At 47.3% G+C, this 14,706-nt stretch overlaps 1 protein-coding gene across 1 annotated transcript in view; it reads left to right on the top strand.

Moving 5' to 3' along the window:
* LOC113406786 (vascular endothelial growth factor receptor 1-like) overlaps window positions 1-14,706 on the top strand; it is a 147,537-nt gene that overhangs the window by 101,381 nt on the left and 31,450 nt on the right. Inside the window, exon 16 of the mRNA XM_026653493.1 lies at window positions 4,094-4,200. Coding sequence (XP_026509278.1) covers window positions 4,094-4,200 — 107 coding nt within the window. The remainder of the gene's footprint in view (window positions 1-4,093; window positions 4,201-14,706) is intronic.

The raw sequence follows: 14,706 nt of genomic DNA, 5'->3' as shown, positions 1-14,706 counted from the left end.
TGTATGGTGGGCGGTCATTAGTCTGCTTCCATGCTGCCTTGGGCTGTGTCTCAGACTGCCCAAGCTAAGCAGGACTAGGTCAGATCAGATCAGTGCTTGGATGGAAAAGCCTTGGGAGCTGCTGGAAATGGTACTGGTGTTTCTGGTTCAGTGCTGAACCAGGGGCACAGCGTGGCATGCACCATACTGCACTCATGGATGTGCTGCTTCACAGACGAAAGAGAAAATCGTCAGGATGAGAAGTGAAACTGACGTCCTAACTACCTGCGTTCACTACAGAGGCTGTGACTTCTTCACAAGAGTAGGGTTCTTAAATCTGCTAATTGAGCCGAATCCCAGCTTAGATAAGGATGTTCTACTGACCTAAATTGTCCTTGCAGTTTCAAATGGATACACTATCCTCCTTCACGTCACTTCTTAACAATTGCATAGCATACTGTAGCGGTGAAAAAGCTGCTGCGTTCCACTTCAGCTTGTGGGTGCCGTGATTTCTGTGTTAAGGAATCAAAGGGGTAGCCGTGTTAGTGTGGATCTGTAAAAGCAGCAAGAGTCCTCTAGCACCTTATAGACTAACAGACGTATTGGAGCATGAGCTTTCCTGGGTGAATACCCACAGGACTCTTTGCTGTGTTAAGGAATGGTGACAGACACTCTTTCCCCTCCAGCTGCTGCTGAATAAATGTCAGAAACTATTCCTTGTAACCTGCACAAGCACTGAGTCACGTTCACAGGATAAACAAGAATATGGATGTGTAAATACACAGTCTGGAGAAGGTCCTGTATTATGTTAAAGGACAATTAGTCTGCAGCTCAAAGCACATTTGTCATAATAACATTATAAAGGAAAGCATCATTTGCATTGTATTTGAAATTGAGTTGTTTTTTTTAAGTACTCACACCTGAGAGAGATTAATCACATCCCAGGGTTTGGAAAAATAAATGCCTTGAATCTCAATTTGTAGTTGTATTCATATTTTTTATTTTGCTAGAACTTACTCTCATAGCTCCAATAGGGACATGCCTGAGGAGTCTTTTAAATATTGGACATGAGCAGGAATCTGATTATCACCTTCACAATTCCTGCATGGCAGACTTGTCACCGCTGCAGAAAACAATTCAAACACTGAACAAAGCTCTGCAGACTTGTTTAAAACTAGGCACCACATACCCCTTGGTTACCCCATCAGCCCACCAGTGAGACATCACTCCTTCTTTCAATTGTCAGGAATGGTGCCAAATTTCAAAACTGCTGCAAGTGTGGCCAACTAAAAATGGTGAAATCATGTTCAGAACTGCTGTGCCATGTCCCCTCTCTCCGTCAGAAAGCTGTGCACTTGAGTCTGAATTGTGAGAGTATCACAATAAGGGATGGAGCGTGGGTTTTTGCATTTACTACCAATAAGGGAGCATATCATTGTGACATGATCACAGCATTTGCAAAACATTCTGCTGTGAAGACATTTTATGAGACCCGAAGAAACAGTATGAAATGAAATTTTATTCTGGATATTTTTAAGCACCATCAGGAGATTGAATATTTTCCAGATTTAGTAGTTTTAATATTTTCTTCCTGCTCCCGTTTTTCTCATTTGTAATTTCTGCATTGATTTTGATCAACTCTCCCTAGGCTCACTACGGGTATGTCTACACTGCAAATAAAAACCTGCGGCTGGCCCATGCCAGCTGACTCGGGCTGCCGGGCTGTTTCATTGCAGTATAGACTTCCAGGCTCAGGCTGGAGCCTGAGCTCCGGGGCCCTCCCACTCCCAGGAGTCCTAGAGCCCGGGCTTCAGCCCAAGCCCAGAAGTCTATACAGCAATGAAACAGTCCCACAGCCTGAGCCCTGTGAGCAGGGCCGGCTCTAGGTTTTTTGCCGCCCCAAGCAAAAAAAATTTTGGCTGCCCCCCGTCCCAGCCCTGGACTCCTCGCCGCACCCCCCTGCTGCCCCAGCCCTGGGCTCTCCCACCCCCACCCACACCCCCTGCTGCCCCAGCTCTGGGTTCCCGCATTCCTCCCCACCATTGCCCCCCCCCACCCCCTGCCGCCCCAGCCCTGGGCTCTCTCCCCCCCCCACCTGCACCCTCCTTCCGCTGCAGCCCTGGGTCACTGGTAACTCGCTCCCATGGCAGGTCATTCAGCAGGAATTTTAGATGTGCACAGAACACAGACAGGATTGGTTCCCATATGGTTACAGAACTGCAGTAAAGTGGAACAATTTTCAGCTTGTGTGATTGGAGGATATCTGGATGCATATTATAAGACTGTCCTACATAAATGAGGAAAAGTTGACGTGCCTTTATTATTCTTTTGTTCCACTCTTTCTTTCTGTGGGGAATTTGCCAATGTAATATCACTGTCTTCCTTTTAAACAAACAAACAAAAAGGCAATGGCTGTTGAAAATAGCAATTCCAGTCCTAATAACCACTGGGAAGCATTTCTTGCTCAATTTTATCCTACTTTTTCTACAGCAAGTTACAGTGGATCAGTATATTTGATTTGGGAGAAATGAAGTAACAGCTACCCAAACTGAGTTTGAGCACTCCTGAATTTTGAGGTGTTCAAATCTGGAAGGCAGGTGCTGGGGGGGGGGCTGTGGCTCTGCAGGGGAGCACGGCAGCATGTATGCAGCAGTGTGTCTGGGGCTGCTCGGAGCCAGACACGCTGGTCTGACTGGCACGGTAAGGGGGCTGGGGGGTTGGATGGGGCGGAGGTTCGGGGGGGCAGTCAGGGGCAGGGAGAAGGGGGGCTTAGATGGGTCAGGGGGTTGGGGGGGGCAGTCAGGGGACAGGCAGTGGTTGGATAGGCATGGGAGTCCCGGGGGTTTGTCAGGGGACAGGTAGGGGGTGGGGTCCTAGGGCGGAAGTTGGGGGGGGTCTCAGGAGGGGGCAGTTAGGGACAAGGAGAAGGGAGGCTTAGATGGGGTCCCAAGGGGCAGTTAGGGGCAGGAGTCCCAGGAGGGGGCAATCAGGGGACAAGGAGCAGCGGTGCTTAGATAGGGGGTGGGGTCCTGGGGGGCAGTTAGGGACAGGGGTCCTGGGAGGGGGTGATCAGGGGACAGGGAGCAGGGGGGGTTGGATGGGTTGGGGTTGCTGTGGGGGGCAGTCGGAGGGAGTGGATGGTGGCAGGGTGGGGCTACCCTCCCTCCCTGTGGAGTGTCCTATTTTTTGAATGTTAAAATATGGTATCCCTGCCCTTCCCAGTGCAGCTCTCCATTCACAGCAGGCTGCAGCATGAGGTCTCAGCTACCACACTCCCTCCCTCTCTTTCCTGTTGGTAGTGGCCAAGGGAATGCTGGGAAATGTAGTTCTTTCCCTGCTCCAGGGCTGGCTCTATAGGGAGGGAGCTAACCAAGGAACTACAGCTCCCAGGGCCCCCTGTTGGTTCTCAGCTCCCATGCTGGATCCTGCCGCCCCTGCAAATGGGCTGCCCCAAGCACGTGCTTGCTTTGCTGGTGCCTAGAGCCGCCCCTGCCTATGAGCCTGAGTCAGCTGGCAAGGGCCAGCTGTGGGTGTCTAACTGCAGCGCAGACCTACCCTAAGGGTGTGACCCTGCCAGCCATCACGTGGTATAGAGGGGGTGCTGCTTGGGAAGGCACTTGTGGGATCTGACCCTGCACCACTGATGTCAGTGGGAGTCACACAAGAGGCTGTACAGGAACCACTGAGGGCCGAGGCTGGTCATAGCTGGGGCAATGCTGCTAAGCTCTCCTCCCTGCAATGGGAATAGAGAGCACAGCAACCAGTTTCTTGAAGAAAAGGTACTCCATCACATCTCTAATGTCACAGGCAAGTAAGCCACCTCTTAGCATTTTGCTGCCTGTCCTACGCTATCTCCCCAACCCCCAAAAAGGATTGAGCTCTGTGCTAGCAAGCTCTCCAGCAAGGGTGTCTAGAGTTTAATTTCAGTGTGTGTATTGCAGTGGTTTTTGTCCAGGGGGTGAATTTTTCTAGGTTCTGAGAGCCATTAACATCCCTGGAAAGGAAGTTGGTCATTACTGATATGTTCTTCAGATACATTTTAAATGCCCAGGGAAAGCAAAGTCTGCTGTTCGGAGTGTAGTTCTATAAAATGTTTGTTGCTTCATTTCCCCAGGAACATCAGAGAGATCAAACCTGGAGCTAATAACTCTGACATGTACCTGTGTGGCTGCTACGCTCTTCTGGCTCCTATTAACGCTCTTTATACGCAAGCTAAAAAGGGTAAGAACAGTTGAATAATTACTAAGCTTCCCCCTGCTCCACTTTTCACATTGGTATTTGCTCTGGTTAGAAAACGTTCCTACTGCAAATGAGATTCATGAACTTTACATTAGTTTACCTGGTCCTCTACACCAGGTGCAAAGTGGGTGCAAAATACTAATCACTTTGGACTGTAAATCACTACAGAAGGTGCAAAGCAGGAGTGAATCAGCTGCTAAGGTCAAGAGCCTCAAAGATGTTTACACACACAACTCCCATTGATTTCAGCCGGAGTGTGGCTATGTCTACACTACCGACCTGCAGCTGTGCTGCTGTAAGGTCTTTCATGTAGCTGCTCTATCCTGCTGGCATAATTAAACCATCCCTAATGAGCAGTGGTAGCTATGTTGGCAGGAGAGTGTCTCCCGCTGACATAACGCTGTCAACACCGGCACTTCTGTCGGTGAAACTTATGTCAGTCAGGGGTGTGTTTTCACACCCCTGACTGACAAAAGTTTTGCCGACAAAAATGCTGGCGTAGACACCTTTGAGGATCTGGGCCTAAGTGCCTGCGAATGTGAACTCTTCAGGGTAAATAGAAAAACAGGGTCTGGAAAGGCCTGGTCTTTGCACTGGTGTAACTATGTCACTTAGGGGTGTGATTTTTTTACTGAAATAGGTGTACCAGTACAACCTCTACCATGGATGCAGTAATACCAGGATAAATGGTGCCTTGTACTGGTGTAACTTATTCCCCTTCCCTCAGAGGAGTAGCTATACTGGTATAAAGCACTTTTATACCAATATAACTGTGTCCAAAAGCCTTGTCTGCACTACAGGTTATTTCGGTATAACTTACGGCGCTCAGGGGTGTGAATAATCCACACCCTTGAGCGACGTAAATTATACTGACCTAAGCACTGGTGTAGACAGCGCTATGTCAGCGGGACATAGCTACTGCCTCTCGCGGAGGCAGGAGTTATTAAGCCGACAGGAGAGTTCTCTCCTATTGGCTTAGCGTGTCTCCACCACAAGTGGCGCAGCATTGCAGCTGCAGCGATGTAAGTGCTGTACTGTAGATATAGCCTAAGGGAAGTTGTACCCCTTGTGTGTGTAGAAAAGCACTAAGGCCACTTTACAGAGATCTAGCAGTGTAAAAGGGCCTTAGTGTAAACTTAAAATGTACTTTGTGCCCACTTTAGGGCCCCTTTACACTGCCACGTGGTGTAAAGTAACCTTAGGCCTTGGCTACACTTGCAGCTGTACAGCGCTGTGAGGTAAACCTGTCTTCGTACAGCTGAGTAGGGAAAGCGCTGCAGTCTGTCCACACTGACAGCTGACAGCGCAGTGGCGTGGCCACACTTGCAACATTTGCAGCTGTGTTGGGAGCGGTGCATTATGGGCAGCTATCCCAGCATTCATGTGGCTGCAACATGCTTTTCAAAACGGGGGGGTGGGGGGTGGAGTGTGACAGGGAGTGTGGGGGGAGAGAGAGTGCTTTTTGGAGCGTGTCAGCACTCTATTTTGCAAGTTCTGAACTCCCGGCCCCCTGCTCATTCATTCACTCACTCAAAGCAAACAACTGTTTGCTTTTTCTCTGTGGTACGAGCTTTGAAACCGGCACTTCCCCATTCCTGCGGACGGTCACAACAATGGAGAGGATTGGCCACTTGACAAGGTGATCAGTACAGCGCTGCAGGTTGATTCCTGGTACACACTCACAGGGGAGAGTCGTAGCCACGCCGCTGTATCGCTTATGCTTCTCGGGGAGGTGGAGTACTTGCAGCGGTGTACTCAGGGAGATACAGAACTGCAAGTGCCCTGCCAGTGTGGATGGGGAGTGAGTTACAGCACTGGGGGAGGCTTTACAGCGCTGTAACTTGCAAGTGTAGCCAAGGCCTTAGTTGAACTGAGGCCATGTCTATGCTATAGAGGCTATGTCGGCATAGCTATGGTGCTGTAGCTATGTTGGCATAATCCCGTAGTGTAGACTCTGCCTATACCGATGGAAGAGGTTTTTATGTCGCTGTAGGAACTCCACCTCCCAACGATGGTAACTAGGTTAACAGAAGCATTTTCCCGTTGACCTAGCTGTGGCCACATTGGGGGTTAGATTGGCACAGCTACATCTCTATGGGGTTGTGACCCAGTGGTGCCTAGGGCAGCCCTCACTGGAAATGCCAAGGTCAGGGCAGGCTGCAAAAGGGAGAGCAGATACTCCCAAGACTGGTGGGTAATACTGAAGTTAAACTCCCCAACCAGTCACAAACTGTGCTTCTGATCCTCCACACTGGTTATCAAGAAGCAAAAAAAAAAAAAAAAAAAAATCACACAGCTTCCTTATTTCATTCCAGTTCTCTGGCTCCCAATCAGCAGCTCAGTCCAGTATAGTGAGAAGTTGTTTTAAAACTCTGTTCACTATACAAAATGTTCTTCTGATCCCAAAGGGTCAGCCACATTGCCAGGTCAATATTAGGTTGGATCTTACCCAAAATACCACACTGCCAGCCAATCCTTTAGTGTCTAAAACTAAAGGTTTATTATAAAGAAAAAGGAAAGAACAAGAAGAGAGATGTCACATGGTAAAGCAGTCACATACATACAAAGACTTCAAAGTCCATATATCAGGTTCCTAGCAGTATTGGTGAGTTTTCTGGCTTGAAAGTCCCTCTGGAGTACATCCACAGCTTGGAGACGTCATTCAGTCCTTTGTTCAGAGCTCCAGTTTGTAGCAAAGTTCCTCCAGAGGTAAGAAGCAGGAATGAAGACAAGCAGGACTGAAGACAAAATGGAGATGATGCAGCTGCTTTATATATTCCTTTTGCCTTGTGGCTTGTACTTCCTTTGTTCCAAACACAAGCTGTCCAGCACATGGTATGGAAAAACCTTAGAGTTACATGCCTTGCTGAGTTATAAGGTGTAGTTGCTGGTTCCCTTTAATGGGTTCATTGTATAGTTGATGGCCCTTGGTGGGCCATCAAGCTGGCTCAGTGCTGATGCCATTCTGTCTGAGGGTGTCACCCAGAGACACAGCACAAGTTTAGAAATACAGATATACCCTACATATCTATAACTCATAATACAAAGGTGATACACACATAAAAACAAGATTATCAGACTTGGCAAATTATAACATTTTCGCAGATACCTTACATGGCATATCTGGCACAACTCATTGCAATTTTACAACATTGGTATTCACAGACAGCTGCAGCGGCACAGGAGCCAGCAAACAGAGCTGTAAACAGGGGAGTTTGAGTGGGAGTTTGCAAGGGGAGACTAAGAGAGGCAGGCAGAGGAACAGACAGGCTAGTGAAGGGAGTGTGTGGTGTTTTGGTGCTCGTTGGGTTTTTTTTTTTTTTTTTTTTTTTGCTGTGGGTAGTGGTGTTTTGGTTTGGTTTGTGTTTCCCGGACTAAACAGGATTTAGAGGGGAAGGCTATGACAGATACAGAGGCAGCAGTGGTAGTGACCCAAGCAGTGGAAGACACAATGAAGATGACTGGATGTGGAAGCTGCGGCATATACATGATCCTGAAGGGTACCTGAAAAGAGTTTTGTCTGCATGAAGTGCTGCCTGATAGAGCTGATGGAAGAAAAGATCGAGGATTTGGAGATGCAGGTGGAAACTCTGGTTGAGTTTAGAAGGGGGTTCAAGCAGATGATGGAGCAAAAACACGAGGAGGCTGAAGGGAAAAGCTCAGACTTGCAGATGGAAGCAGGACCAAAGAACTCTGAGGGGAGACTGCTGGATGAGGAGAGTGGACAGTGGAAGCATGTGACTAAGAGAACCAGGCAGAGGAAAAGACAGGCTAGTGAAGGAGAAATAGAGCTCAGGAACAGGTTTGCGGAGTTGGAAAATGAAGAAGGGGCACAGCAGGTGGTCGCTGAAGGTGAGAGGGCAAGGAAGAAGAGAAGAGCAGCTAGTCCTATAGGAAGAGGGAAAGAGACAATGGAGATAACACCACCAAATATGAGCCCCAGGGGGATACGGGATGGGTTGCAGAGGATTGCAAGGGACAATCGAGAGGACTTGCAGCCAGAGGGAACAGGGGATAGACCAGAGAATCGCACCATCACCAGGAAAAGGCAGGTCTACGTGATTGGGGACTCCTTACTGAGAAGAATAGACAGGCCTGTAACCAGAGCTGATCCAGAGAACAGAAGGGTGTGCTGTCTGCTGGGTGCTAAGATACAGGACATGGACCTGAGGCTGAAGAGGATCCTAACGGGAGCGGGGGAAAAATCCACTGATTGTCCGTCATTTGGAAACAAATGATACAGCTAGATTCTCGCTGGAATGTATCAGGGTAGACTATGCCAGGCTGGGGAAGACGCTTAAGGAAATCGAGGCTCAGGTGATCTTCAGTGGGATTCTGCCTGTTCCTAGAGAAGGGCAACAAGGTGTGACAAAATTATGACTATCAACTGATGGCTCAGGCAGTGGTGCTATAAGGAGGGCTTTGGGATGTATGGCCATTGGGAGGCATTCATGGATGGAGGACTGTTCTCTCGAGATGGACTTCACCTCAGTAGGGAGGGAAATAGACTTCTAGGGTGGAGGCTGGCACAACTGATTAAGAGAGAAAGTTTAAAGAAACTAGGAATTTGGGGGAGATGGTGGGGAGATGTCCAGGTAATCTCCACGCCAGATTTTAACATTGAGAGGGAAGAAAACGAAGTAAGAAAGGATACAGCCCTGGGTAGGAGAATGGACATAAGGAGGAAGGGTAGTCTAGATACCAGTCTAATAGGTGATACTGGCGGTAGAATGTCTGTGCCTAATCGGGTAAAGAATGTGAGTGAAGCCAAACAGCAAAAATTAAGATGTTTGTACACCAATGCGAGGAGCCTAGGTAACAAAATGGAGGAACTAGAGTTACTGATGCAGGAAGTGAAACCAGATATTATAGGGAATGGATAACAGAAATATGGTGGAATAGTAGTCATGACTGGAGTACAGGTATCGAAGGCTATGTGCTGTTTAGGAAAGACAGAAATAAAGGCAAACGTGGTGGAGTAGCATTGTATATCAATGATGAGATACACTGTAAAGAAATAAGAAGTGATGGAATGGATAAGACAGTCTGTCTGGGTAAAAATCACATGGAGAAGAAAGCTACTAGAGCCTCCCCTGGGATAGTGCTTGAGGTGTGCTATAGACCACTGGGATCTGATTTGGATATGGATAGAGACCTCTTTATAATGAAGTAAATACTAATGGGAATTGTGTGATCGTGGGAGACTAACTTCCCAGATATAGACTGGAGGACAAGTGCTAGTAATAATAATAGGGCTCAGATTTTCCTGGATGCGATAGCTGATGGATTCCTTCACCAAGTAGTTGCTGAACCAACAAGAGGGGATGCCATTTTAGATTTGGTTTTGGTGAGTAGTGAGGACCCCATAGAAGAAATGGGTGTAGGGGACAACCTTGGTTCGAGCAATCATGAGCTAATTCAGTTCAAACTAAATGGAAGGATAAACAAAAATAGATCTGTGACTAGGGTTTTTGATTTCAAAAGGGCTAACTTAAAAAAATTAAGGGAATTAGTTAGGGAAGTGGATTTGACTGAAGAAATTGTGGATCTAAAGGCGGAGAAAGCCTGGAATTAGTTCAAGTCAAAGTTGCAGAAACTATCAGAAGCTTGCATCCCAAGAAAGGAGAAAAAATTCATAGGCAGGAGTTGTAGACCAAGCTGGATGAGCAAGCATCTCAGAGAGGTGATTAAGAAAAAGCAAAAAGCCTACAAGGAGTGGAAGATGGGAGGGATCAGCAAGTAAAGCTACCTTATTGAGGTCAGAACATGTAGGGATAAAGTGAGAAAGGCCAAAAGCCATGTAGAGTTGGACCTTTCAAAGGGAATTAAAACCAATAGTAAAAGGTTATATAGCCACCTGCTTGCTAGGCTGGTGCCTGGAGCTAGCCCTGACAACGGATCATACTGAAAGGTGAACTGTCAGGCTGGAGGGAGGTTACTAGTGGAGTTCCTCAGGGATCGGTTTTGGGACCAATCTTATTTAATCTTTTTATTACTAACCTTGGCACAAAAAGTGGGAATGTGCTAATAAACTATGCGGATGACACAAAGCTGGGAGGTATTGCCAATACAAAGAAGGACCGGGATATCATACAGGAAGATCTGGATGACCTTGTAAACTGGAGTAATAGTAATAGGATGAAATTTAATAGTGAAAAGTGCAAGGTCATGCATTTAGGGATTAATAACAAGAATTTTTGTTATAAGCTAAGGATGCATCAGTTGGAAGTAACAGAGAAGGAGAAGGACCTCGGAGTATTGGTTGATCACAGGAGGACTATGAGCCGCCAATGTGATATGGCCATGAAAAAATCTAATGCGGTCTTGGGATGCATCAGGCGAGGTATTTCCAGTAGAGATAAGGAGGTGTTAGTACCGTTATACAAGGCACTGGTGAGACCTCATCTGGAATACTGTGTGCAGTTCTGGTCTCCCATGTTTAAGAAGGATGAATTCAAACTGGAACAGGTACAGAGAAGGGCTACTAGGATGATCTGAGGAATGGAAAACCTGTCTTATGAAAGGAGACTCAAAGAGTTTGGCTTGTTTAGCCTAACCAAAAGAAGGCTGAGGGGAGATATGTTTGCTCTAAATAAATATATCAGAGGGATACATACCAGGGAGGGAGAGGAATTATTTAAGCTCAGTACCAATGTGGACACAAGAACAAATGGCTATAAACTGGCCAGCAGGAAGTTTAGACTTGAAATTAGACGAAGGTTTCTAACCATCAGAGGAGTGAAGTTCTGGAACAGCCTTCCAAGGGGAGCAGTGGGGGCAAAAGACATATCTGGCTTCAAGACTGAGCTTGATAAGTTTATGGAGGGGATGGTATGATGGGATACCCTAATTTTGGCAATTAATTGATCTTTGACTATTAGCGGTAAATATGCCCAATGGCCTGTGATGGGATGTTAGATGGGGTGGGATCGGAGTTACTACAGAGAATTCTTTCCTGGGTGTCTGGCTGGTAAGTCTTGCCCACATGCTCAGGGTTTAGCTGATCGCCATATGTGGGGTCGGGAAGGAATTTTCCTCCAGGGCAGATTGGCAGAGGCCCTGGGGGGTTTTCGCCTTCCTCTACGGCATGGGGCATGGGTCACTTGCTGGAGGATTCTCTGCACCTTGAAGTCTTTAAACCACGATTTGAGGACTTCAATAGCTCAGACATAGATTAGGGGTTTGATACAGGAGTGGGTGGGTGAGATTCTGTGGCCTGCGTTGTGCAGGAGGTCAGACTAGAGACGATCATAATGGACCCTTCTGACCTTAAAGTCTATGATTCTATGATAATATCCTAAAGTGTCTCCCAGATTCTATACAATATCACTAGGGTGTGTGGCATTTCATACCCTTGAACAATGTAGCTATGTCAACCTAAATTTTAAGTGTAGACCACTCAGGCCTACAGTCTTTATGTCTGAGCAAACTCAGGCAAATCAAGTCAAGGTCTGACTACAAGACGTTGCTTCTTCTACTCCTGAGGGAATTCTGCGCCACTGCGCAATGCAGAATTTTGCAGAAATTAATGTGTGTGCAGAATTTCCTTTCCCCCCACAGAAATGAGCTGCAGTGCTGCTGGGCTGCCACTAGGGGCCACTGGACTCAGCAGAGCCCAGCTCACACATAGAAGACACTGCTGGTGGGAGGGAGAGGGAGCTAGAGGTTTCCTGGCAGCTGCAGTTCCCAGCATGCCCTGAGGGAAGGAGAAGGCAGCACACAGGAAATTCTGTGCAAGCCTGGGACCGAGCATCAGGCTGTTTCTCCCTCTTGATCCCTGGGCTTTGTGGGGGAGGGAGTGTGGGTGTCTGGGCAAGTGGGGGTTCCACGGCAGGGCTCTGGGGGGAGGAGGTGCAGGTATCTGGCTGGAGGGCCCTGTGGCTGGGCTCCGGGGAGGAGGCGGTGCGGGTATCTGGGCAAGGGGGGGGCCGTGGCTGGGGAGAGGGCTTGAGTGTATTGCTGGGTGAGGCACCATGGCTGGGCTCTGGTGGGGGAGGGGTTGTGGGTGTTTAGCCTGCCGGCTGGGCTCTGGGGGGGAGGGAAGGAAGGGTGCAGGAACTGGGTTGTGGTAGGGGTTTCTTTAACTCTCTAATCCCAGGGGAATTTTTGTGTGTGTCTGTATTGTTACAGACATGCCTGCTGATAGGTATTTTGAAATAAATTACCAAAATAATTGAAACTGGTATGATTATGTAGTGTTATTTTGACAAATAAAATTTGCAGAATTTTAAAATATTGTGTGCAGCATTTTTAATTTTTTGGCGCAGAATGCCCCCAGGAGTACTCTGCAGTCCATGCCTTAAAAAAATGTGATCTTAGGACAGGTCTGCACTACAGACTTATATCAGTATAACTACATCCCTCTGGGGTGTGAAAAAGCCACACACCTGAGTGTCGTAGTTCTACCGCCCTAACTGCTGCACTGGTGTAAGCAGCGCTATGTCTGCGGGAGAGCTTCTCCCATCAACACAAAGCTACTGCCTTTCAGGGAAGTGGAATAACTACACTGACGGGAGAAGCTCTCCCATTGGCGTAGTAGCATCTTCACTTAAGCACTACAGCAGTGCAGCAGCACTGATGCAGTCTATTAAGTGTAGACCTGCCCTGAGGCAATTTAAGGCCCAGTGCTGCATTTTGTTCTGGACACTGAAAACTGCCATTGATTTTGTGAGAATGCAGGGCTAGACCTTTAAAACCATTGTTTCAGTCACTGTATTTCAATGTGTATTCTCCCTCTCTTTCCACCCCACCCACCCACCCACCCACCCACCCACACGTTTAAGTCTAGCAAAAAGGAGAGTGAGGAGAGAAGGGAAATATAACGGACTACAAATAGATAACGAGATCTTATAAAGGGGATAAGGAACAATTATTCCCACGTCATTATCGACAGAATAATTAGTAATGGCACTAAACAACAGTTGGGAAATGGTTAAGTATTATAAAAAGCCTTAACTGTACGAGCAATTAAACCATGGAAAAAGGAGCTGCAGGGAAGTTTGGGTTTGCTACCAGACTGGACACTCACATGCCACAAAACCAGGGAGGCCAACTTCTAGGTAACATAGTAAAGGCCTCTTCCCATCCAAAGGTTTCCATTCAGGATTCTCTATTTAAGGCTCTCCAAGTTTCTGTTATAAATCCCTAGTCTTAAAGATTTATGGCTGGAATATAAAAATTAGCTAAGCTACAACTTCATATTTAGGGCTCAGGCAGAAATGTGGCAGCTCCAGCAGCTACCACATCAAAAACAATTTCATGCTGTCAGAGAAATAGAGCATCTTCTTAAAGTCATGCGCACACACCCCCCCCCGACATATATTTGCTCCGTGTCACACTTTTCCTTCCACTTTTACTACAAATATAGGGCTGAATCTCCAACAGTGCCCAGGATTTGGTGCTCAGTGCAGCCAAGGAGAGAGAAGGCAGCTCAATGCCATGTAACTGTTCCTCTGATCCTGGGAGTGATATGACAGCCTAAGAGCTGTTTCTAAGTTGTGCCAGCTGGAGAAGTTCAATGAGGATCAGCTGGCGCACCATGTGCCCTGGCCCTTCCCCATCCCTACCCAGGCACACCCTCTCTGTAGAAAGCAGCAGCAGGTCAGAAGCAAATATTGCAGACTTTGTGCCACTCAAGGATTCCCCTACTTTGGAGAGATCCTCAGTTGTCCTTTTAGGGAAGTTTACAGGGTGTTTTGGACAGCGCAAGGCAGCTGAAACAAGAGTCAGGAAGTTACCCATAATTTTCAACATGCTTCTTTCCCCGAGGTCTTCCTACTTACAGTGTGTGCATTTTCCCTTTTAAGCAATGTAGTGAAAACGTTTTCAGGAAGGAGGACAATTCCTGGCAATGGAGGAGGCGAGCTGCAAGCTACAGAGCAGCTTGAGTACGAATTGGAAGTATGTGGGTGTAAGTTGTAGGCGACAATAGTCTATTGCTGTTTTGGCATGGCTAGATGGAAAGCACGCTGATGCTCATTTCCATGAAGCTTGCACAACTTCCAGCCCATAGCCATGAAACCAGACTTTATACAGGCCGAGATTTTTCCTTTGCCACACAAATACAAGCGCTTCCTAGGACTATGCAGAAATCTAGCTGAGGTTATTGGTAACTCTGCATGCTCACAGAAGAAAATAAGTTTCAAAATGTAAACTGATGTACAGCTATAAACCTTTAGAAGGAACGTGATTCCTTACATTTCTCATGGGAAGGCAGCAATTTGTTTTGGGGAGGATGCTTTTCTGGGCCAAAATCTCATTAAGAATTTCTGAGTATTTGAAAACTAACATACAGTTCAGTACAGACTAAGTCTAAGTCTTGCACAGCTCAAACCACATCTGACCTTTCTTTGTTGAATTCACAAAAGAAAAAAACACTGACAGTTGAACTCCATCTGTTGCATGTACCAGTGGGGGTGGAGAGGAGTGGGGGTGGCAGAGGGGTTGTCAGGGGATGGTTTTGGGGTTTTTTTGGGGGGGGGGGGGGGG

The sequence above is a fragment of the Terrapene carolina genome, unplaced genomic scaffold, assembly GCF_002925995.2.
Source record: "Terrapene carolina triunguis isolate 2854851 unplaced genomic scaffold, T_m_triunguis-2.0 Scaffold139, whole genome shotgun sequence".
Taxonomy (NCBI): Eukaryota; Metazoa; Chordata; order Testudines; family Emydidae; genus Terrapene; species Terrapene triunguis.
Note: the sequence above shows the minus strand (reverse complement) of the source record. Positions and strands in the feature narration are given on the sequence as shown.